Source organism: Caretta caretta, chromosome 18 (assembly GCF_965140235.1).
Source record: "Caretta caretta isolate rCarCar2 chromosome 18, rCarCar1.hap1, whole genome shotgun sequence".
Classification (NCBI taxonomy): Eukaryota; Metazoa; Chordata; order Testudines; family Cheloniidae; genus Caretta; species Caretta caretta.
In genome coordinates, this window is record NC_134223.1 from 22,109,638 (window position 1) to 22,134,206 (window position 24,569).

The following is a 24,569-nucleotide window of genomic DNA, read 5'->3' on the forward strand; positions in this document are numbered from 1 at the left end:
CCGGTTCTTGTGTTACATGAAGGGATAAATAGTTCCCTATTCGCTTCTGTCTGACCTTCATTTGGTAGGGGGAGAACTTGTAGGTGACACACACATTGGTGATAGGACCTTTCCGGTCACACCAAAAAAATGCTATCTAAATTAGGGTCTCATAAAAACTCTGGGCAGACTTTGATGGACACACTCATTTGTTACGCCAAATCCCCAAGTCTTTACTCAGGCGATGGAGTTTTGGTTTCAGAAATGAGTAAAGACTTCATAATTTGGACTCTACTGGTGGTAGTTAGGACTTCAATTTTATTAGCTTTTAAAACAAAGATTTGCTTGAGTTTGTCTCCAAAATTACTTTTCTGCACTGAAAACAGTCTGTGTCCAAAGCAGCTCCTGTTGGAGGAAGAATCCTATTACAATCCTGATTTTTAAAATTAATTGCTGGAGAAAGTTCCTTACTCTCTTGAAGTTTGTATTCATAAAGATTTCCTTTAAAAACCCCAGCACACTGTGTAAGTTCAGTCTGAAGGCATCTGCAAACTTTCCCTGGGATGTAACTTTAGCCAAATCATACTCTAATGACATGAGTTTACTGGCTATCGCATGTTCCTTTCCACTCATTTTTAAAGCACAACATTGGGTTTCTCTGCATTGTTTTTATTGCAGGATATTTTAAAAACTCATTTTGGCTAGAACCCTAAAAACATCCTGTCTCTTCTGAGCAGCTGGATAAAATTTTGCTATGGATGGAATATTTTCTAACAAGAACAAATCACATTAAGTTTACCATCTGCACACTATACATTCTAAAATGGTTGTAAAAATCAAGGCTACTAGAAAAAAAGATTTTGATTTCATTACTTGTTTTTGAATGTGCAGTTTCTCTGCTCACTGAGGGAGCTGCATAATTATAGATTAATGCTGACATTAATCATGCCCCTCTGAGCTGGAATTTTGAGAAGCTGGTATTTCAGCCGTTATGTAATTTTCTGAAATTCCCCACCAGCTCAGACCTGAAGAGCTTTGTGTGTCTCAAAAGCTTGTCCCTCTCACCAACAGAAGTTGGTCCAGTAAAAGATATTACCTCCCCCACCTTGTCTCTCTACCAGTTCAGAGTAAGATATGAATGGCTCACGACCAACACTTATACACGGTAAAGAAACTGGATCCCTCCAACTTTGGGATTCCATTTCACTTACAGACCAACAACAACATAGGCCAACTACTTTTACAAATGAGCTAACAATAAACTTGGGAACCTTAAACTCAACTGGGCTAGACACTAAAAATCATGGTATTAATAAAGACACTGGATTTATTGCATATTACACAACAATCTGTAACCCACTAGCCTCCCTTTTTGTCCTGTGGCTGCAGGGTTAACCCTGAATGACCCCTAAGAATGCGTTAACTACCCATGCTAAACAATCTGTTCCACCTTGCATGTAGCATTGATGCTGGGAGTACCCTTCCCAGACCTGAAGAAGAGCTCTGTGTGGCTCAAAAGCCTGTCTCGTTCACAAACAGAAGCTGGTCCAACACAAAAGATATTACCTCACCCACTGCTGCAAATATCCAGCACTCATTTCCAAAGTAACAGAAGGCAGAATTCAGAGTAACCACTGTTTTAGTCTGTATTCGCAAAAAGAAAAGGAGTACTTGTGGCACCTTAGAGACTAACCAATTTATTTGAGCATGAGCTTTTGTGAGCTACAGCTCACTTCATTGGATGCATCCATATGGATGAATATCACCTACTCCCTTCACCCCTATACCAGGTTGGACAGTCAATGAGCTTATACATCGTTTTATGTCAGCAAATCAGATTTTGGTAAAAATGTGTGTCCTGAAGTGACAACTCAAAATCTCAGTTATCCCAAACAACAACAAAGTCTGCAACTTGGGGGGGACTGGTCACACTGAGGCCTTGACAGCCTGTGCAGCAATACAGAATATCCAGGGTTGTCAATTTTAGACAGCAAAGGTGAGTGTTAGGCAGACACAGAATTTCACTGATTCTGACTGAATACGTACTTCATGGTGCATTTAGCAGTGTCATTTATTTAGGTAATTTGTAACAAAACTGCACGATGTCAGGCGTTCGTTTCCTTTAGTTTAGCACTGGCAGGGAGTACCTGCTGTGTGCAAGATGGGAACCGAACCGCATGAACTAAATGTTAAGTCGTCTAGGGAGCCCATACCAAGCTCATACCGCAGACATTCTGCTTGCTTTTAAACCCACATGTGCTGCTCCATTCAAGCAGATTGGGTTGCATGCATGTAAATGAGAGGGAAACCGGCTCATTTAGTCTTTTTCTGCGGCATGCTTTCACCTCAGGTCAAGAAATGCTGCAAGCCTGACTCCCCACACGGCAAGGGGGAAACAACTTCATAAATGCTTATGTAAGCCCAAGTGCCCAAAAGGTGGGGGGGCCTGTCTGAACAGAACGCCCACAGAGCTCTGCCTCCAGCATCCATATCCCTAGAACCGGAACTTGCCCACAGGAGTACTGCAGTGTGGTCAGGAGACTGGGTTTCCTCGTTGACTATTTTTATAAACAGGAAACACACCAGGAACACAAGACACAAGTTAATTTGATAACTATGGTTAATGAAGTTCTCTTTTCTCAAGTAGATAAAACATATATTGTCTGCCTGAAACATGTCTATGAACTGTTTTTATCTGACAACAAGTAGTCAGAATGACCATTACCGCTCCTTGTGACAGGGACGCCATCCCTACGCATGTATAGATTACCTATTATGGCCTTGGAATCCAATGGAGTGGGATAATATTTCAAGATGAACATTTTGGCTCAGTTTTACCAAATCAAATCCACTGGGACCAGTCTAGCAGCTAGGGCGCAGCACCAGACTGATTTCTCCAACCCGGTCTGCCTGTCTCAGTCTCGTTTCTCTGGCCACAGACTGGGCTTTCCCTTCACTTGGCTCCCTAGCAACCAGACGGGTGTCATGGTGGTGTCATGACGGTGCTTCAATGCAACACTAAGAACGTCCAAAACATTTAAGGAGTGGCTTATCCCCTTATGCTTAGGGCTGGTCCTTTACCTTTTTTGATCTTCTCATGGAAGTTAATAGCATCCACAGAAGCTGTGACAATGTTGGTCTTACAATGGCGAGCAGCTACAATGCCAGCTACCTCATCCATTAACTTCATAGTGACACCTGCAAGGGGAGAATTACAGATTAGTGAACAAACTGAAGACAGGGTGATGTTCCTCGACTCAACGTTCTTCTGAAAAACAACAGCAAGATACATTTCAAAGAGGACAAATTGTAAATGAAGAGTTAGCTACTGCCATGTTTCCTGCACTCTGAACGGGCATTCACTCTACCCCCATTCTGCAGGAGGCTAAACTCACTCGAGTGGGTGGGGAGTCGTCTCTCTGGGGCACAAAGGGCAGCAGACTGCGCTCTCCTCTCCATTGAGATGCTGGGAAAAGCTGACCAGGGTTGGGTTTGGGTTTGGTTTGAAATGAGGAAGATGTGAGCAATAGAAATTCCACTAACTAAACTTTTACAGTCTGTCCTCCAAAGAGGCCAACATACACTTGGCTTTGGGAATATACTCACTAGCATCTCTGCATCGTTTATTAAGAGACTACTGTACCAACTAGACACTTCACAGAAGTAACCGACTGGCATGGCCCCTGCCCACAGGCACTTAAATTGTCAGTGTAGCCACGAAGCAATGTGTATGGTTGACAAACCCTAGAAAGGATGGATTGACAAGGAAGCAGGATAACAGGAATACGCCCCCACAGCCAGCCAGCCTGAAGGCACAGGTACATTATAATAAATATCTATAAACTGCGTCACTGACCCCTTTATTGCAGGCATCCCACAAGGCATGACTGTCCAAGAGGGATTCAAATGGTACTGGGTTGTGAAGCAGGTCAGCAAGGGCATTCCACAGCCGGTTATACTCTGCATGTAGCGCACGTCTGCACTAAAAACTTAAGTTAGCCTAGGTTAGGTTGACTTACAGCCACCACAGCAATTACTGCGTGGTTCACGTCCACACTACCCTCCTGTTGCTGGTGCACTTCCATTGACTTAGAGGGGCGGTGTAGGGGCTGCCCTGAGGCTCCTGGCTTCCTGCCAGGCTGTTGCCTGGGCTCCCTGGCCCCCGCAGGAGAACTGCAGCCGCTGGGGTTCTCTGCTCCTGTCCCCATGAGCCCGGCAGCCACCCAGCAGGGACCAGAGAGGGGCAGCCATGCTCCTGGCAGGGAGCAGAGAACCCTGGCAGCTGCGGTGCTCCCGGTGAGGAGCTAAAAGCCTCGGGGGACAGGCCCCTGGCTCCCAGCCGGGAGCCTCAGTGTGTCTGGGTTCCCAAGGGGAACGGGGAGCTAGGCCCCTGGGAGGCAGCCCAGCTGGGAGGGAGGAGCCTGGGGGCAGACTGGCTCTAGCTGGAGCCCCTGCCCCACCAGGCTTTCTTATCAATTTCACAGCTCTAGTATGGAGCCATGAAATTGACAAGAATGACAGCCCACAGCCAATGTAAGTATCCCGCAGTGTCTACCCGGCCACTGCATCGCCCTCCTACATCGACATAAGCCTTACACCTCTCGTGGAGATGGAGTTATGTCAGTTTAATAGGGCGCTTACACCGGAGGGAGCAAGGCTGCAGTGTAGACACTGACATAATTAGGTTGAAGTAAGTTGCCTTTTGTCGACCTAACACTGTAGTGCAGATCAAGCTTAGACTTCATTACTAAGCAGTTCAAGCTTTAAGGTCTCATGTGGCATAGTTGTATACTGCTCCCCAGTTATCAGAAATCTAATATGTTAAGAACACAGTCTCTGTTGCCTTTCACGGGCCGAGGGATTGTTCATTACACTCGCAAAAAACAAGTGAAGGAAGCACTGATCATTTGCTTGTCTACCCAATGTTTAGCCATTACAGACACCTTATTACGTAGCCTTTTGGCCTGACAACACGGCTTATAACAGCAACAGAGTCTGTGATTGAAAAGAACAGAGATGCAAAGGAGACCCCACCCTGCTAATGGATTACAGTTTATTTTATTAATTCAACTCGTATCAAATGTGACCTGTAGGGCTCCATTCTGTGGTGATAAAGGCAGACCACCACCCAGCTTCTCTAAGCACTGCTCCGATGTCTGCATACACCAGGGATATTCAGAAGCAAATGGTCTGTCCTAGAATATGCTACAAGGACATATAGTCTTTAAATCATAAATTGCAGGTTTCACAGCCATCAATTGCTAAAAATACTGTCGCGGTTTTGTTAAAAGGCACTGAGGCAAAAAAAAAAAAAAAGCGGTACTGAGCATCCTGAAATATATTTAGCACAGTCTTCAATCAAAGGTAACCTGCACTTCACCTCAAAAGCTCTTATTCCCACTATACCCAATGGATGCGAAAATGAAACTATCAATCTGCTGTTTATCTGCAAGTCGGGTAATTTATGCCTTTTACTTCATGTTTTCACACAATCAGATGACAGATTTGTGACCCAGTTGTACAGTACTGCAAAGAACGGGCAGAGAAAATTTTTCAGGTAATCCAAGCTGAATCTTCGAGTCACTGCCGGCAGAATAACCATGTGAACCAAATGACAGACAGAAAGATGGACCAATAAACATGGAGGATCTTTGTCTAAGGTATTTTGTGAGAGTCAGCACTGTGCTGCATGCTCATTTTGGGATAAAACTACAAAACAACCGGAAACTTAAGGGCGCAATCCTTTTGCCAGAGACCAATTACCAACGGTCACGGCTGTTCTCTGCTTTGGACACGGACACACTGGCATCCTCCGACTCTGGGGACAGAGGATAAGGAATTATTTGTATTACCCTGATCCCACTGAGCTAGGCCCTGTAGAAATACCTGCAGAGATCTCCTGATCTGAAAAGCTTGCTGTCTCACAACTGAATGGTTTATGATGATAGAATGGAACAACAGCTAGCAATGCACAACTGTTTGAAGTGCAAACTCCCCTAACCTTACAGGGAATTCAGCAGAACTGCTCAGTTTTCTGCTGTCCAGTGTATACTAATAGAGAGGGAAATCAAGTAATGAAGTAAAATGAACTGTACCTTTTCAGACATCACCCCCCCGCCCTGACACGCTCACCCCCAATCCCAGTGCTCCTCATGCTCAGTTCCAGGACATTTCTTCCTTCCTGCAGATGCTGACTGCTCTGCAACCACTTACAGTCTTTCCAGATGCTGGTGCTTAAAATAAATTGTTCCCAATGGATTTCTACCAAAATTCCATTCCTGCTCATTTAATTTCATCCAACACATCCCTTCCACTAGGAAGCTTTTCAAACACACCGCGCCCAGGAAAGGCCTAACAGCGTTTCCACTAAAAGAAGGTTGCCACTGGTGGCTGAGACTCCTGCACATTGAAGGAGTTGCAGAACCAAACTCTGGGGCACCAAGCTCAGATCCTTAGGTCTCTCTTTTAACCTCATTCCCTTGAGAATTCCCTCAATTCCCCATCTGTAACATGAGGATAATACCACCCCCTCGCCTCATGGTGGTGTTGTGAAGGTAAGTGTTTGCCAAGAACTCAGATACTATAATGATGAGTGCCATACAAAAAACCCTTGATGAAACTGATAATTCTGACTTCAGAGCAGGGCTTGAATACTACACAATAAATAAGGTGCGCACACTGAATCATGAGGATAAAACAAGATACTGAATATCTGCTCACTGGAGTAAGCACCATCCACCCTGTGCACTTAGTGAGGCAACCTTAATTCTTGCATCTCCTAAATTTTGAGTGCTTGATTGTGTAAGCTTAATACTGTTCTTTTAACAGTTTTTGCATCAGATTTCGTGGATTTTTTAAAAAGCAAACTGAAAAAAAAACAAACAAATTCCTTCATGTGGAATCATACCGACACACCCACATGGTTCATCAGCAGGGTTGGAACCTATAGATCCACTGCACAGACCTCTGCCACCTGAACTGAGTAACTGATAGCAGTAGTAGGCTGTCGCCCACTTTGTGTACCAGCACTACTGGGAGAGGAGACACTGCCACTGGGTCTCACAGATATTTTTAATAGCAGAGGAATGGAGACACTCAGGAATTTTGGGTTCCATTTCAGGCTCTAGTGGGGAATGTGCTCTAGGACAGACTTCTGCCCTTTCCTGCCAAGCTTGATCCCTCCTGCACCCTCCCCTCAAACCTCTCCAGTCTCTTCCCCACCCCCAGCTCCTTGCGCCAGTCCCATTCTCCTTGCCTACCCAGTCCCAGGCCTCCACTCCCAGCTCCCGGCCCAATCGGTCTCTCCTTTCCCCTCCCCTCTAATCCAACACTTCCTCCCCAGGCTTCTCATTCACTCAGTATCCCCTAAGCACATCCCCAGCTCCTCCCTTCTGGCTCCTTGCCTCAGACTCTTTGCCCAGCCAGTCCCAATTCTCCCCCAACTCACAGGGGGACATTCAGCCTGGGGCACACACAGGGCATGCCAAATTTCAGCCCAAACAGCTACAGTTTGCTCAAAAGTTATAAGCACCTGGAAACAGAGTCTTGTAATGGAAGGTGTCAGGCAACATTGAGAGGCAGTGGTACCAGCCCCTTCTCTAGCAGAAACCTGCTGCCACCCTATCTGTACTAACAGCGCAGCAGGTACGAGACATTTCCTACAACCCACTTCCCACAGATCAAGGCATTTAAAGCACGTTCCCCCTTCTTTCGAGAAATGAGCGCTAAAGTAATAGTGAAGTCGGACCATTCATTCTTCACGGCGGTCTGGATGTCTGGTGAAGGGAACTCACCTTCTGTGGATAAGCAAGCTGTTTTATACAGGCTGCATTTATCATATTCTATTGTATGTAAGATGCTATAAATAGCTTAAAGATTCACTAACACAAGGCAAGTCTGCCAAGTACAGTTTATTAAATATGTCATTTTATTCCACTGAGATTTAGCCCTGCTTGGCCTAAAGCAGAGCACATTGTAAGATTCCACTGACAGAATATCTAACGGTTACTAAAAATAGCACAGCGCTGCAAGCATGCGAAAACGGTGACATCCTCTCCAGCTCCTTTTACTGCTTCAAAGCACAGGATATGAGCTATAAAGTAATAAAATTGCATTTTTCTTCAAACAATAGTTTTTCTACCAAATATGGACAGTTCAGGGAGTAACATGGAGGTTTAACACCTTTATTTCCCCACCTCAGTATCTGCAAGCTTCTCAGCAGCGCTGCTGGAACAATTTGTATAGTGGGGATGCTGAAAGCCACTGAACCTGTAAATCCTGTATATAATGGAAACCACTTCAAGCCAGGGGATGCAGCAGTGCCCCCAGCACCCTAGTTCCAGCACCTATGCTTCTCAGAACAAACAATATTAATCCACATTCCTGACAGCATTGTGGGGATCTTTGACTAAGTGCGGAGGAGAAGTATTTGTGCCATTCCTCTTCTAGTCAATGAGAAATTCATAGGAGAACTCTCAGTATCTCTGATTAAGCACTAGACCAAGATTCTGAGAGAAACCCAGAATTTACTGTACGCTCTGTACCATAAGTGCTGCTATGTGAACTGTAAATGTGCGTGCAGCTGTAGATGTTTTAATCTGTTTTCCTATTTTGTTACGCACATTTGTAGAATGCTTTGGGATCCTGCAGGATGGAAGGTGATGTGTACAGTTACACAAAGCCACACACTGATCTATGAGCAGTCCCAGGATAGAGAAAGATTTTCCCCCAAGGCCAATATTCTTCTGCCCCAAAAATCTCTCTGCACTTTGGATTATGGAACCAGAAACCCAATATTATATTCCGCCCCCCTTCATACAAGCAAAATCCAGAAAGATACTAAACTACTTGCATCTCTGAATTTGACCCAAAGTGGAAGAGCTCTCCTTTTACATCCAAATTCAATTACATTCTCTATACCCACTGCTCTCATTACAACTGTCAAACCTGGTTAGAGCAGAAAATGCCATATCAAGAAACGGAGACTTAAAGAAAATATTTATTCTTATAAAATAAACAATCCCTCGCTATTTTTCACGTCTTCATTCTGGATCTTTGGCTTATGCTGCACCCTCTGTTAGTGCCAGAGGGTTGAGGGGTGTAGGCTGGATGTTACCTACGCTTTTGTCCACTGCAGTTGGTATTGATCTGACCTTTTTACAGTGTATTTGGGAACTCTTATCTACTTTCCCTTTCTGTACACACCTCTTTCCAGGTTCACACTGTAAATCCTTGCCATTTTCTTATTTCTCAGACAATGGATGCTGCCAACCAGGGGAACATTACTTCAGCAAATTACAGTAATTGCATGTTCTGTATTTATAATCTGAGATTTGCAACTTAAAAGATAACATAATTGTAGGATTTACATTACTCAAATGTTCACTTTGTTCTTTCCCACATTAAAAAAAGCAGCCGTGCTTGGCCTAAATGTGAATCCAAACATCTGGTACTGCAGATATTTTTGAATGTAACATTTAACTGTCTGTGGATCTTAAATTTTGACAGCATGTTGACTACCTTTGAAAACATTGTTAAAAATAGATCCTTAAAACAACTTTTCAAAGGCATCTGATGTATGACTAGGTCATGTTTTTCTACAAACAGGAGCTACTGGAGCGTTCTGAACTCATGAGCAATGCCTAACCTTAATTTGCCAACACAGTGAAGAAAATCTTCCCCTTTTACTTATCAAAAGTTGGGTAACTGATGAATTGGGAAGAGTGTGTCTGTATTATCTGTATTCTAGCAGTGCTTAGTCATTCCAGTCCTGGCCCTACAGTCCATGCTGCCAGGTGCTGTACAGACAGCACACAGTCTTGGTGTCAGATAGGAAGACAACACAGATGAATGGAGTGGGGGAAAAAGAGGTAACAGTGAACAGAGCTTAGTGGGGAGGAAGAGGGAGAAGTCTCAGCTCAGCACTTGCCAAAACAAATGCCAGATGGGAGTGATTTGGAGGCATTATGCCAGGGGTAGGGTTCAAGGAGAGAGAACGATCTAACGGTAAGCATTATAAGACTAAAGAGTAGGACTGGGAGAGGAGAGTATTTCATTTATTTTATTCCATTTTTGATTGAAGGGTTTAGTTTTTTTTAATTAATAGCCTGATCCAAAGCCCACTGAAGTCAAGAGGAACACTCCTGTTCATGTTAAAGGGGTTTGGATCAGGCCATAGAATAGGGAACAGCATGCAAAAAACCAAAATACCTGCCCCTGATTCTAACACTACACACCAAAAGGATTTCAGATTACTTTAAGGCACCCAAAGTGCCTTCTAGGCTTTTAATGGGTGAGTTAAATAAGCCCCTCTGAATTGGGGCTAAAAGTTTATAAAAAATGTAATTATATTTTATATATAGATATTTTTAAAGTTATCAAAATATCTGTATCAAAAGACTTCTTGTGAATTATATATAATTCACAAGAAGTCTTTTCTAGCATATTCTCACTGCTTGCATCTAGGGGGAATACTGCAGCACGTTTGTACCTGTATTTTACAATTAGGAGCCTCGCTGCACTTCTCTATAAAAGGCTAAGTGGTGCCTGTTCGTGCCATTAGCAAGCTGAAGATTTCTACTGCTACAGAGAGGCCACCCCACCAAACAACGGTTGGCAAGAGTGGGACTTGGGATTTCACTCAAATGCTGAATATCTAGATTAATTTATTCCAGGTTATCTCTCTCCCCTCCCCCCCCCCAACACACCCCTCCTCACAACAGGAGCTGCCATCACAAGATGGATTGCTAGATTGACTTAGTTTCATTTTGGTAAGTGCCTCCTTAAACTCAAACTGCCAGTCTGTAACTGGTTACACTGATACCCCCATTCTACACTTGTTACAGCAATGGTACAGTTGGGAGATTATTTTACCTTTCTTCAATAGCAGACCACCACAGTGGTTAGAGCTGGACTAAACCCAAGCTCTGACTTACTCTATAAATACCATCTGATTCTGCTTGAAGTGTATTATACTACTTGTCACTACACAGTGTCACTGCCATTTGCTGTGCATGATATTCACTGTGCATCCTCTTAACTTACTTTTAAGGGAGATTTGGGGGGGGGGGGAGGGGAGACTTTGCTGAGTTTTCCTTAAACCCAAAATAATCAGGAGAAGCATATTGATTTAGGCACCAAAGAGCTGCCAAGTGCTGACAAAGCTTTGGGCAGGAAAGCATTCTGTTGGGGAGAATAGAGACACGGTAATGCAGTTTTTACTTCCAGGAGATACGGAAGTCTTGTCTTCAGGCTTCCCACACATCCATAAAATGCACCAGAACTCAGCACCTCTGGAATGAAATATCAAGCCAGACACACTAAGGCCTCATTCAAGCGGCAAGGACATTCACTATGTGAGTTTAATTAAAATGGCTAACAAGGAGTCAAAGCCCAACAAGTACTTATACATGAAAGCTTCCAGGGAAACAGGTGGCCCAGAGACAATACATATGCATGAAGTGTTAGCTGGTTAAACAGAGGATAGTGTGTCTCAGGAACTGATCACACACACCACACTGTTCAAGAAGAATCTCCTGCACCAGATGAGACAGAAATGCCAAACTCTGCATATGCAGTCACTGAAGAAACCTATTAAGGAAATATGGTTGAAATTAGCAATTGGGTGGATTGCTGAGACTCACTGCCACTGGTCAAGTGGTCCACGGCAAGTGTGTAATGGAGTCTGTCTCCTGCGCTAGACAGGTGTCCATGTGCCACAAAAGCCACGCTCACAACTGTCACCAGAGGTGGCTCTTGTATTCAGGCTCTCCCAGCGTAGCTTGCAAGGATGAAGAGGGGTGTCATAATGATGAATGGCTTAGCACTACAGCTGTTTGCTTGCATCCCATCCTGTACACTGGAGTTCCAGTTATGAATTCGCTCCACTTCTCATGCCAAGTGATTTAAGTTCTCTCCCACAGAAACACCAGTGTTACGGGTATAGTTACTGATAGCAGCAGCAATGCACATGTCCTAGTTGTGGGAGAAGCAGATCCCCTATCCCACATTCTGGTTCTCATCTAACTAATCTCCTTGATCAGTCAGAACAGGCTTCATTTCCATAGCACAAGGATTGCTCTGGAGAGGGAGATAACAGTTTAGTACAGACTAGCTCTGAAAGAGACATATGTGCATGTCTCTGCTTTTCCACGTTAGCCATTATTGCTAGCCTGTCAGAGACAAATGAAATCACATTAACCCTGATTTAGAAGAGGGCTTTAAATGCAGCATCCCATTACTCTTTAGCTAAAGCCAATTAATCACACCCCCAAAGGGCCCATCAAGTCCCTTGTTCAAATCACAACAGCTACTTACTATGACCAGCTACACACAGAAATCTCAGCCAGCGCCTGTGTGCAAGCAGCTCTGTGTAAAATGGAGACACTGACACTTGCAGGCCAACAATGGCTGCACAGAGACAAGTGTTCCAAAGCTGAGCTTTGTGACGTAAAGCATTTACACAGTTTATGGGACGTCACTGACACCCAATACTTACTGTTCAGCCTCTTCAACCCCATCAAGGTTGGGGAAGGTCAGCATTATAAGACTGGACCCTTATTACATAGAAGTCTACATTGACTTCTTCTGTGTAGTGCAAAGCACCCAGCATACTGACCAACAAGGAATGGGTCAGCAGACCCCGCTTCTTCGTACCTGACAGGCCTTACTCTTTCCCTGATCACCATCAGCCCGCTCTCTTTTGACACTGTTAAGGAAGCTGTACCTGCTGGAGCCAGCACTTCCTCCCTTTGATTTCTAACAAAGTGGACTCTGATGGGGTCTGGCCAGAGTCTCAGCCACTCCCTATAGACATGGGATTTCCTTCTTCTAGGTGCTGGTGGAGTAAAAAGGAGATGTGTCCTGTCTGAAGGGGGCCAAATGGGCTTTATGCAGCAGTTTCTCCTCATGAGCAGGCTCCAAACACCAACAACAGGCAGGAATCTGCCTCTTCTCTCACAGTCCGAGGGACTAGCAATGAGAGAGACTTAACTCAGCTAGTCCATCTGCATGTAACTCCTCCCCTTTGCCCAAAGGAAGGCTATTTCCTACAGTGCGTTGGCTCGAGTTAGACCATCAAAGCAGCTAAAAAGTCAAAGTGCCCCCAAGCCCTGGTAATGATGTAAACCTTCCACTCGGCTGCCAAGAGATCGGGACTGCCTAAGCAGCAGGCTAGAACCCGTGTTTGCTGAGAAAGCATTTGGAAAGCAAGGTTCAATTTGTCATCGCTGTTACGGTTGAAATGTTCTTCAGGGATCTGGCCCCTGAATAACCCCCCGAAGGCAGGGGCTTAATGCACAGCAGAGTATTAGTCACTGTAACGAGAATGGCAGAATTCGGCTTCAAGTTTTGCTCTTTTCAGGGCTCCCTTTCCCCCTTGCTGACTACACACAACCCAGTCATATTAAAAGTATCCACAGGCAACAGATCATGTGAGGCCTCAACGGGAAATCAATATCTGTAATAAGCCTGGGAGACAAAAGCAACCAAAAGCAACTAGACTAACTCTGCCCAAGTTTAACTCGACTCCAAAGTCACCGTGCAGGGCTATCAACTCAAAGAAGCCTGGCAGCCTTCAAGCTATGCCTGCCCTATTAGAATTAATGTGATAATGCCTGCCCCTCTAGGAGCATCCCCTTTACTTTCCCCACTTCCCCCCCACCCTCCAAGGGTTCAGTGTGCAGCAAGCTCCCTGTGGAGGAAGCCATTCCACTGTGCTCAGCATGTCCGCCAGGGAGGTAAGGTCATTTAACCAGTATGCATTCTTCCCTTCAAACCTCCGAACTGAACCAACTGTTGGCATGGAGTTCTCCGTCACCATTGGCTGAAGAATAACCCGAGACCCAGTGCTGCACAGCCATAAGGCTGTCCCCAAACCAGTCCACCACGCACAGCTGAAGTAGCTGTTCTAGACTGTTTTGGGGGGTGGACAGAGGTAGGATGTTGCCAAGCTGTGTTACATCCTGAAGCAAGCAGCCACACAATAAACAGGGCTTTTAAAGGGGACCCTGACCTGCCTTCCCTTAAATGCCAACATAGTCACTTTATAGGAAGTGCTTGTGTTCCCCAGACTGTTTTAATTACATAATCCCAGGCGGCAGAGGAATGCTTGGTAATGACGAGTTACTATAGTAATCACTCATTTTATTAGCATCACAAATGGTACTGACTCACCTGCCGGAAGATACAATATTTCTTCCTTTTTGATTAAGGAAATCTCTCAATAATGGAACCACCACCACCACTGCTCTAATTGTTTCAACTTTTACATACACAACTGCAGTTGCACTGACGAAATCACAGTTTGATGTTAGTGACTCCAAGAGAGCACTAACCACTGTGACGAACACAGCATTAACTCGGTCAACTGCAGACCTTACAGTGGCTAACTCACTCTGTCATACACAGTCCAGCAATATTGCAATCCCAGTTTTCAAAGGAGTCATGATGCAGGCTCCCCCAAATTGATATTAGCTTAAAAAGAATTTTAAGTTTTCATTTGCCTTCTGTTTACACCTTTCAGCGTCCCTCAGATCACATCGTGAAGCTGGTCTTTACCACCAAGAGTGCTCGAAATGGACATTTTTAAAAGGAAAGCGGAGCTCCATCAGCAACATCGTTCTGCATGGAATGGTTATTTATTCCATTCGCCGATCGCTCCTCCTTGACATCAGGGCGGAAAGAAAAAACACAAACCTTGCAAGGGTTGGCACCACCACGTAAGGCGCCCAGAAAAATCAACGTTCCTGCACGCAGTTCCAGAGCAACAGCTCATTTCTCCACTAGCTACAACTGATCGTGCAGTGAAGAGTTACTCCTACAGAAGTGATTACACTAATGCTCTGTTACAAGCTCCCAGCTGCTCACTGAATGCTTTATATGTGTTCTCAAACAAGACTTCGCGTTCACAGCCCAACAGGGCAATAGAGGGCCCCTCGCTTGTCCCTATATGTAGCTTGTTGCTACTTATTTTGACTTCAGAAAGTACAGAAAAGAGCTATCCGTTCCCTGCTCTGGTCCCCTGTGCAGGCTTTCCTGAGGATTCCCATTACTCAATCCACTAATTCCTCAGCCCTTAAGTACATGGCAAAGGGGCATGGAAAAGGAGCCAATTGCTATGGTGAGCAGAATCAGAAGCAGGCATACGAAGGAACCCTTCTATTGAAGAAGCCAGCAAAAAAGGAGGGAAAGAGCACTGCCTGCTTTAAGTTAGTCTGGGTTCCAACTCACTCCCTTTCATCTGAATTTAGTTACTCCTTTGAGCCCTCAGAGCCCTCCAGCAGCTGGGCAGCATAGCTCAGTATTTCAGAAAATGGATGAGGACACCAGGACTGGTCAGACAGCGCAGAGCAAACCCTTGATTTCAAAACCTCCATGCTCACCAAGGCAGAGACTGGAGCAGAAATTCAACCTCCTATGGAAGTATCCAATTAACATTACATGGGACCCAAATTCTTGTTGAACAAGTGAATTGAGATCCAAAAACTCAATGGCATGTCTGGTTACCTAGCCATAATGCGATAACTTCTGAATCCGGTACATGATCAACTCCTGAGTACCAGGGAATGTTCTAGGCATCAATGGAAAGGAGCCTGTTGAGTTTGGTGACAGATTTTCATAGCTCCCATTTGATGCGGCAGTCATAGGAGCACTGGGAGAAAAGAATATGGCCAGTCACCACTCACTCCCTCAAGTTTGTTTGCATACTTCACTCCCATTTGTTGAAATGAGTCAGCAAATGAAACTGCAGGTCAGGACTGTGGGCTTCGGCAGCCGTGGGGGGCCGGGGTACAGGACTGGAATAGCAAGGCCTGCTTCAGATTAGGATCTACGTTGGCTGAGTAGAATAAGGCTGGAAATTTGCATGACGTCTCCCTTCATACTATGACTGACTTAAGCAAGATCATTTACCTTTCCCAGCACTAACATTAACACGGTTGCATATGAAAGAGAAATGAGAACCAAGTGCGGTGTTGGCTTTCACTCCTTTCGAAGTGTATGGAGATGTCTGACAGACAAAGGTAGAGTTAGGAAGGGGAAGCGCTTATATGACAACTTCTTACAAACAGAGAAAAGCCATTTCAAAAACTCCTCATTTTAATGAGCTTGGGGAAAATGCCTTCACTTCCCATCTATTAATTGAGTAAGAGCAGCAGCTGAAGACGTTTGAAAATGCAAAAGCAAATTAGAATGAATAAGTAAAGTTTCAAATGAATTTTAAGGCAAAAACTTGTAAGCACAGATTAAAGCTAGAGTTGAATTTAAACAAAGGTTCACACAGTACACTGAACATCACATTTTCACAGCAGACATCACTCCACAGCTTTAGTGGGATTTTTCCAGGACCCTGTGACTTACACGGGGTTTTAAATAGAACATGGTGCTGTGTTTGCTGCAGCATCTGTTGCTTTATGCCACTTAACCCTCACAGCTGCTAATTATACCTTGATTTCTGGGGATGATATCCCAGTTATATTTTTGTTTAGAAGAAGAGCAGGAAACTGGATACATTTGCCTGTACAACCCTTTTGAAATTGCAGGTGCTCAAAACTGAAGGCTTTCATTTCACACGTTCTGGAATCAGACCGTGTGCATCTTCCACAATGTGCTATCAGCAACACCATTCTGCTTGGAATGGTTATTTACTCCTGTAACACTTCCATATTCTCTGATTACTCTCGTGACAAGATCCAGAATGAGCAATGAATTGGGCCTGATTACATCTGCATACTGGAGAAAGTAGAGCCATCAAGTTGGTTTTGCTTACTAGCAGGTTGGACTTAAATTTGTAAACTCAAAAGTAAGGGTGTTGCTTTCTCCCGCAATTCATCCAAACAGTTTTATTCTCTCTTCCTTTACGTTAAGACAGATTTGATTTGCTCTTATGTGATCAGTATTTAAGGGCACACCTCTCAATTTAAAAACTAAACTCTGCTCTCATTTATTTCCCTGTCAGCTATCAAATTCTCTTCTACATGGGAGAAACCAAAAGTTTAATTATTCACTATTCACATCAATTGAATGTGGAGGTATGTCTGGCTGCATGTTTCTGCCATATTCTAGAGCTAGATGTTAGTCACCTCACCTTTGAGTTCCATCTATACAGATGGCGTACACATTTTAGATTACAGCATTGGCCGTACTATGTCTGGTTAAGACGTGACTGTGCAGAGCTTTTGTTAGCCAAAGGCACCAGACTGTTTCCCCCCCTCAGTGTATACTTCCTTTGCCAGAACCCTTATAAATTAATATGCTATAGTTTATATGCAGAGATTTCCAATGGACAGGCATTGCTGATGACACTGCGAGCGGATCTACCCATTATAAAAAGTTTTTAAACTCTGTTTAAGAGCTGTACAACAGATACTGCCGAGGGATTTGGAAGATGACACATGGCAGGGAGATTGCCCTGTGAGAGTTGTTGTGAAAGTAATTTTGACTTGGCTAAGTTATGACACACAGAACCCTATTACATAGCCAGCCCTGGTGACCCATTAAAATGGGGGCATGACCCACTTTTGGGGTCCTGACCCACAGTTTGAGAACCACTGCTCTAACCTCAATATACATAACTAAAGCTACTCTCTGGATGCCTGATTAACTAAAGAGCATATTAAAATGTAGTAGGAAGGTCAACAATAAGTGAGGCTAAGGGCTTCTCCATTTCTTCAATGTGGCTATGCCCCAAATCTTTAGGGCTGGTTCCAGTGGCTGCAACAGGAGGAAGACACCTGGTTCCCCACACTAGAGTGAGGTAATGAAGACATTTGCATAACATGACACATTAGCAAACAAAGAAGCTAACTGAATATCCCCATGCACTTTAAGACTTTACAAGGAGCAACGCTGCACTCCTTCCATGTAAATAAAGGGGCATGACCATTTAATGGCTCTGCAAAGAAAGCATTTATTGAATTACTGCTTCACTAGAGTGTCTGATTTATTTAGTTTCAGATTCCTTTGTAGGTAAATGAGAAAATTGCACCATTCCATTATCTTGAGACCATTACTCTGTTTATCCAGTCTCAATACTCCTGCACGGCATGCGCTGTTCTCTACTGTAGTAGATGACTGTGCTTGGTGTTATTAGGCACAGCTTATGAATCAATTGTATGTATCACACTAAACAAGGAAATGGTGCATTGTGAAGCTGCTGCTAAACAGATCCCAATTACCAGTTGAAAAGGGAGCATATGTCAGTAGAGGCTTTTTGCATAAATTGACAAAGATGTTGCAATTATAGAAAGTTGAAGTAATTTAGCATCTAAATATTCCTTTCTAGTCTGAATGTGAGTTAACAGGCACTTGAATGTTATTGATCCTTCCAGAATACCAACAGGAGTGGCTCATGCAGATATCAAACTCCGAACTAGTGAATAAGTTTCACACATTGGTACATTAAAGTTGCACTCATTTTTGCATGCAAATCACGTTATAAAACTACTGTTTGAAGTGAGCCGAAATCCAAAAACCAAGACGCACGAGGGTAAGGAGAAAGTGTCATGCAACAGCATCCAAAGCAACAGGGTCACCATTTAGGTGATTTTATTGCAGTTAAAGTCACTAAAACTGAAGTACTAGGAAAATCAGAGCTGGAAAACCAGTTCCTTCAATACAAGGGAAATACTTTACAGTACAGGCGTTAACAAATCCAGTTCCTATAGAAGTACATACCACACACATATATTTAATGATGTAGCAAATCTGTGCATATGCGTTTAGAATTGATGCAGCACCGTGGGTACGCAATATACTCTCCTTGGGCAGCACTTGCAGAGCTGGTATCACACATGGTTACAAGCCTCACTACCAAAGTAGATGGGAATTTAGACACTTCTCTCTGAAAAGTGCTCCTAGTATCTCAAACAATTCTCAGCACAACCTAATCTAGTCTGGCCTCACTGACTCACTTTGTATCTTCACACAGTGCCTAACATAAGTGCCTGGGCCACAACAGGGGCTCCTAGGTGCTACCACCCTACAAATAAAAAAAATATGATATTTTCCCACTTCTGTTCTTCTGTAAGAGCCCCCAAGGGCCTGTTTACACAGCCCACGGCAACGAGCCTCCCAGCCTGGGTCGACTGACTCAGGTTGGCAGGGCTCGCACTAGCGGTCTAAAAATAGCTGTGCAGACCGCACTTCGAAGCGGTGGCTGGGGCCGCAGCTCAGGCTCAGAAGCCTAGGGACAGGGCTAGCTTCAGAGCTCAAGCTGCAGCCCACAGCTTCAAAGCCCCATTTACAACAGTTTCTTAGAGCGCTAATGCAAGCCTGCCAACCCAAGGTTGCTGACCCAGGCTGGGAGCTCACTGCCACGGGCTGTGTAAACGGAACCCAAGTCAGAGTGTGATTACATTCAAGGCTCTTAATACCCAGCATAAATTTATTTCGGAGTGGTAGCCGTGCTGGTCTGCATCAGCAGAAAGAACGAGGAGTACTTGTGGCACCTTAGAGGTGAACGGAGATGCATCTGATGAAGTGGGCTTTAGCCCACGAAAGCTTATGCCGAAATAAATTTGTTAGTCTCTAAGGTGCCACAACTACTCCTCGCTCTCTCTTTAAATTTATTGTATTTTAGTTCTTGCTAAACAACGGCTGGGTGGTTGAGTTCTAAAGTTACACATCACACACCGATGCAACAGTGGTAAAACCAGAGCCACTCACCTCCATGTACAAATCCATGTAGAGTGCAGTCTGAGGGGCCCACCAGATGGATCAGGCTGGACTGGCTATAGCCCACAGTGTACGGTTCTACGGAAAGAAAAAACAGAGGTCAGACCTACTATATATAAAGGATTCAGACTCTAATCATCAGAATTCCCACTGACCTACAAGAATGCCATTAAGAGCCTGAACCAGACTTTTTAGCTCACCTTGTACGGGACAAAAATCTTTGTGCTACCTTATTAAAAACTGCGATGTACATTTAAAGTCAGCAAGTCTTTGAAAAGAGGAAATGGCACGTGACACACACAGGTTCACTGTGGTCAAATGAAACCTCTTTCTTTAAGCTACAAATTTGGCTTTATTTTTAGTCTAGATCTTCAGAATAAGCTAACATTTGAAAATCAGTAGTTTTAAAGTTACTCCTATTTCCGTTTGGCAATTGCATCCTGAGCGGAGCCACCTTAACCAAAGCAGCCCTGAATCGAGCCCATTCTTGCCTGCCTGCAGCCTCACAGGATACTCCTGCTCTCAGCCCAACCTCTACTGCCCTTGCTGTTCCACCAAACTGCTTCTTGAAAGGTCTTCCAGTTCAAAAGGGACCAAAGACCTGCAAAATGGCTTCCGCAGCCAAGCCCAATGTAGAAGGGATTAACTTCAACATTTCTAAACCTCAGTTTGGTGGGAGAGAACAAGAGATTGGGGGGGGGGGTGCCGCTGATTTCAGCGTGCGCGCGTTTGTTTCAGTGCCATAGATCATAGAAAGGATTCTGAAAATGTGCTGGGAAACCAATATGTTAAAGAACTCCGCTCGCAGCCCAGCATTAACATTTCCTAGTCTTGTACCCACTTGTCACTGCAGCTGCAACTGGTATCTGAACTGATCACTGGTGCGCCATACGCAGCTGCACTCAAGTGTCTAAGTGAAAGCTTTTGCCCATATACGCTGGTTAAAAAAATGGCTTTTCAAAGCCTATGTTCAGTGAGAAGTTTGTATGAACTTTGGCTTATACTGAGAAAAAAGTAAATCTGGTAGACAATTGCCTGCCATTATGGCCTTCAAAGGGAAGCTCGATAATTCGAGTAACAGAAGAACAAATAGAAAAGGAGGACTTGTGGCACCTTAGAGACTAACCGATTTATTTGAGCATGAGCTTTCGTGAGCTACAGCTCACTTCATCGGATGCATAGCTCAGGAAAGCTCATGCTCAAATAAATCGGTGAGTCTCTAAGGTGCCACAAGTCCTCCTGTTCTTTTTGCGAATACAGACTAACACGGCTGCTCCTCTGAAAGAAGAACAAATAGTATTTAAAAATCTCCCCTTAATGTGTATTTGCCAGCTACAGCCACACGACACAGCGTCAATTAACTGAAATAGCCTTACCTTTAGTCTGTCTATCTGTGAGGCAAGGAGAGCAAAGAAAAAGGGTATATAAGCAGCTTTCATTATCTAGGTACCCTCTTTTAGCAAACAGATATGGACGTCAGCCCCCCCCCCCCCCCCCAACGTGAGCTAGAACTGCAGGTCTGCAGAGACAGTTGCACTGTGACGTTGCAGAATTCTATCTTCATGGGCTCGAACAGCAAAGGAATTCAGTGTTGGTAACAGACACTTTATTGGGAGCCCCAACCAATGACGTCTATCCACAGAACAGTTACTGCACAGCAGACAGGCAGGCTTCTCCATGCCAGCCCAATGTGGAGGAAATGCCCATGAGTAGGAAGACAAGTCAGCCGTCCGCCTTCATGCCCATTCAGTTCTACATCTGTTTCAACTCAGGATTGTCAGTGTCTATTGTGACGGTGACGTCTAATGTAGACACTTATCCAATTTCACACAGGCAGCCAAATGATAGTTAATGGCTTTCCATCGCTGCCAATGTGGGCCAGATTTGAACCGGGGGCTAAAAAGCCTATTTCACTGTGAATCCCCTAATCTACCCAGCTCTTCACCTTAGACACTTTTTGGAACAGGTGTTGATACCAGTGTTTGAGCATGTCGCTGCCCAACTTGCATTTCCCGCTGCTGCCATTTGGGACAGGAGCTGCGGGGAGGGGGAGTACAAAGCCTGGGCAGGCCAGTTCCCCCATCACCTCCGAGCACAGGCAGATATCATTAGGAGTATTCAGGCTTTCATGCAGCCAGCTGCGGTGCCAACGTTCACACTTATTAAAAAGTTACGTTTTCCTGATCTTTATTGAGGAAAGCTTGTCACTGCTGTAAAAATTAAGCCATTTCATCTTCACCTGGATATAGACATGTGGCGTAGCAAGCGAAACGGTTTATAAAACCTTTCGGGCTCCGGAACGAGACCAAAGGAACGCAGTTGCCCCTTGTGACTTGTTGCTAGGCAACTACTGTCCAAACGCCTGAAACCTTGTACTGTTCTCAAATTTTAAAGGTAGTTAAAAAATTAACAAGCTGAAGAGAAAGAGCCTCTATTCAAAATGGCAAAAATAGTCTGCATGCCATCTCTTTCATAACTCCACCTCAGAAAGGGACTTACAAGTTTACTTGGTCACATGCTCTAGCAGCTTCTCAAATTAGATTTCAAATCTCACAGCGTTATGTTCGAGTACAGACTCTCAGCCAGAGCCCTTGAACAAAGCCAGAATTGTCTTTTCCAATCCACAGATGCACACTCTTGGATTGCACATGCTAGGCTACGTGAGGGCTATAAATAGTCGAGTGCAGCAGCTCAGCTCCTCAGTGCTCTGAACTTCCAGCGTCAAACCCAACAGCTCCCTGAAGACAAGCAAGGCAGACGGAGGGGCGGTCTCTGAAGGGGCAAACTCAGGAGGCCTCAGGCTACAGGTAAGTAACCTAGTTTAGTCTATTCGTTTTCCCACCTGGAGACTAGTGGTCTGGGAGACTGGAAACCACTGCCCTTTTACAGTGATGGGCAGACACACTCCTACCCAAGTGCATGGAGAGTTCTGGGTTTCTGATTACAAAAAAGGCATGAGTCCATGGAAAGTTTCCTGTTGGCAATAACGGAGGCAAGAATGCCAAGAGGATAATGGCTTCCTTAAAGTGAGCTCTCTCACCTGGGAAGCAGCACTTTGCAGGAGCGAGGAAACAAGCAGCTCTTATAAATCACTCACTAAGGACACAGCGGGGCAGAGCCTTTTAGAATGGCATGACAAGTCACCTGGGCAGCAAGAAATCAGACATGGAACCCAAAGCCGGCTGGCAAGTCAGAATTTCTAAGCCAAAGGGACAGCCAGTATGATCATGTCCCTCATGGAATGCCAGGAGAATTCCAGATGCTCTTTGACGATCTCCAGACACACCTTGACAACTCCAGCCAAGAGTATTTGATCTCATAGCTACACACTGGATCTCCAACACTGGTTAGCCAAGTCCAGGAGTTATGTTAAGTGGCATACAATGGATTTCTTCAGCAAGTACACGCAGAAGGAAACCTGATTCTCCAGCAACAGATGAGTAAGATGCATAAGTGAGGGAGGCCATTCAACCATGCTATGGGAATGCCCAACACACAGATTCAGACAGAAATGAAAGTTTTTCTACTGAAACCAAACTCTAGGTATTGCAATTCTCACGATTTTATGACTAGCAATTGTGGGGCATTTACCACCTGTCTTATGAAAACATGACGACAGACCCAACTCACGAATTTTCCAACTCACCAATACTAAAGGCGGTCACCATCTCCCATTAACAGGACTGGGGTTGAAGCCAGCAGGATGGCTGGCTGCCACCGCCCACTGATTTCAGTGACATTGAAGCCCTGGCCACAGGCAAAATGGCTGCCACTGCACAGTTCAGGCAGCGAACAGGACAGTCCGAGGAGCAGCAGACACAGTGAAAGATGAATGAGGCGCAGGGGACATGATGGGTAGTGGGGGAAGCTGAAGAGGGTGCAGAGAACAGTGATGGGATGGCAGCTCCCCCATCTTGGGGGTAGTGGTGGGGAAGGGGACTCCTCTCCAAACAGGCAGGAGAAGAGGCAGTGTTTCCAACTCTCAGGAACCGATTGCAAATCATGGGATTTTGGCACCTGCAGGAGACACCGTTACGGTGATGCAAGAAGCTCCTCAGATCCCACAATTTTCAGGGATGGGCATAGGAGCAGAACTCTGAATGACAGCCTTGTGGTGGAGCGGATAGATCTGCCCTGCCGGCATGCATGGCACTAGATCAGAGAGGGCCCTGGGGCAGCAGGAGGCAGGGGACTCAGGGCAGTGGTGCCCCTGGGAGACAGGCAGAGAAGACACTGGGCAGCAGGAGGTAGAGAAATGTTGTTGCGAGGTGAAGACAGGAATGTGAGAAGTCAGCTTCTCCTATCTTGGGGCCAGGAGGGGGTAAGGGAAGTCTTCATCTGAGCAGCCAGAGAGAGGTATGTATTTTTGTGCACATTAAAAGGTTGACTTTTCAACCTGAAATTCTCTCTCACACATCGGCAGAGGAATAGAGGAGAGTTAGAAGTCAAGATGATTTAAAAAAAACTCGTTTTTTAGTCTGATTTTTTGGGGCCAATCATGACTGATAGCCTGAGTCATGAGCTTTGATCTCTTGAGGTTGGCAATACCTTATCTTGACAATATCCAGGGAAAGATCAGCACATCCTGGTCTGAACAGCCTTTAAAAAGCAGGAGGAATGAGCAGGGAATCATCCTTAAAAGGTCAGGGTATGCAAGGAATAGAACTAGTAATCTCGAAGGTCAGGTACTGATGGGAATGTCTGGGGCCCGGGCTGTAAGAGGCCAGTCTGTCAGGCATAGCTACAAGTACATCTGAGTGGAATGGGCAGCCACAAGGCGTGTGATTAACACGTCAGGGTGGGAGCTGAACATGGTCTCTTACAACGCCAGCCTTGCAGAAACAGGAAGAGAATGAACTGCAGGGCTGCCCTTCTTGTAGCCTAGAACAGCAGCCTGTCTATTTGCAGGCATTCCCAGA

General features: G+C 44.9%; 1 protein-coding gene across 3 annotated transcripts in view; it reads right to left on the reverse strand.

Annotated features, from left to right (window-relative positions):
• ACOT7 (acyl-CoA thioesterase 7) overlaps nt 1-24,569 on the reverse strand; it is a 106,202-nt gene that overhangs the window by 33,289 nt on the left and 48,344 nt on the right. For 2 of the 3 annotated variants that reach the window (XM_048824965.2, XM_075120982.1), the window contains exons 6-8: nt 21,027-21,041; nt 19,642-19,728; nt 3,061-3,177 (exon numbers count right to left, since the gene is read on the reverse strand). In XM_048824965.2, the coding sequence (XP_048680922.1) occupies nt 3,061-3,177; nt 19,642-19,728; nt 21,027-21,041 (219 nt within the window). The remainder of the gene's footprint in view (nt 1-3,060; nt 3,178-19,641; nt 19,729-21,026; nt 21,042-24,569) is intronic. The other variant, XM_048824966.2, reaches the window with a different exon arrangement.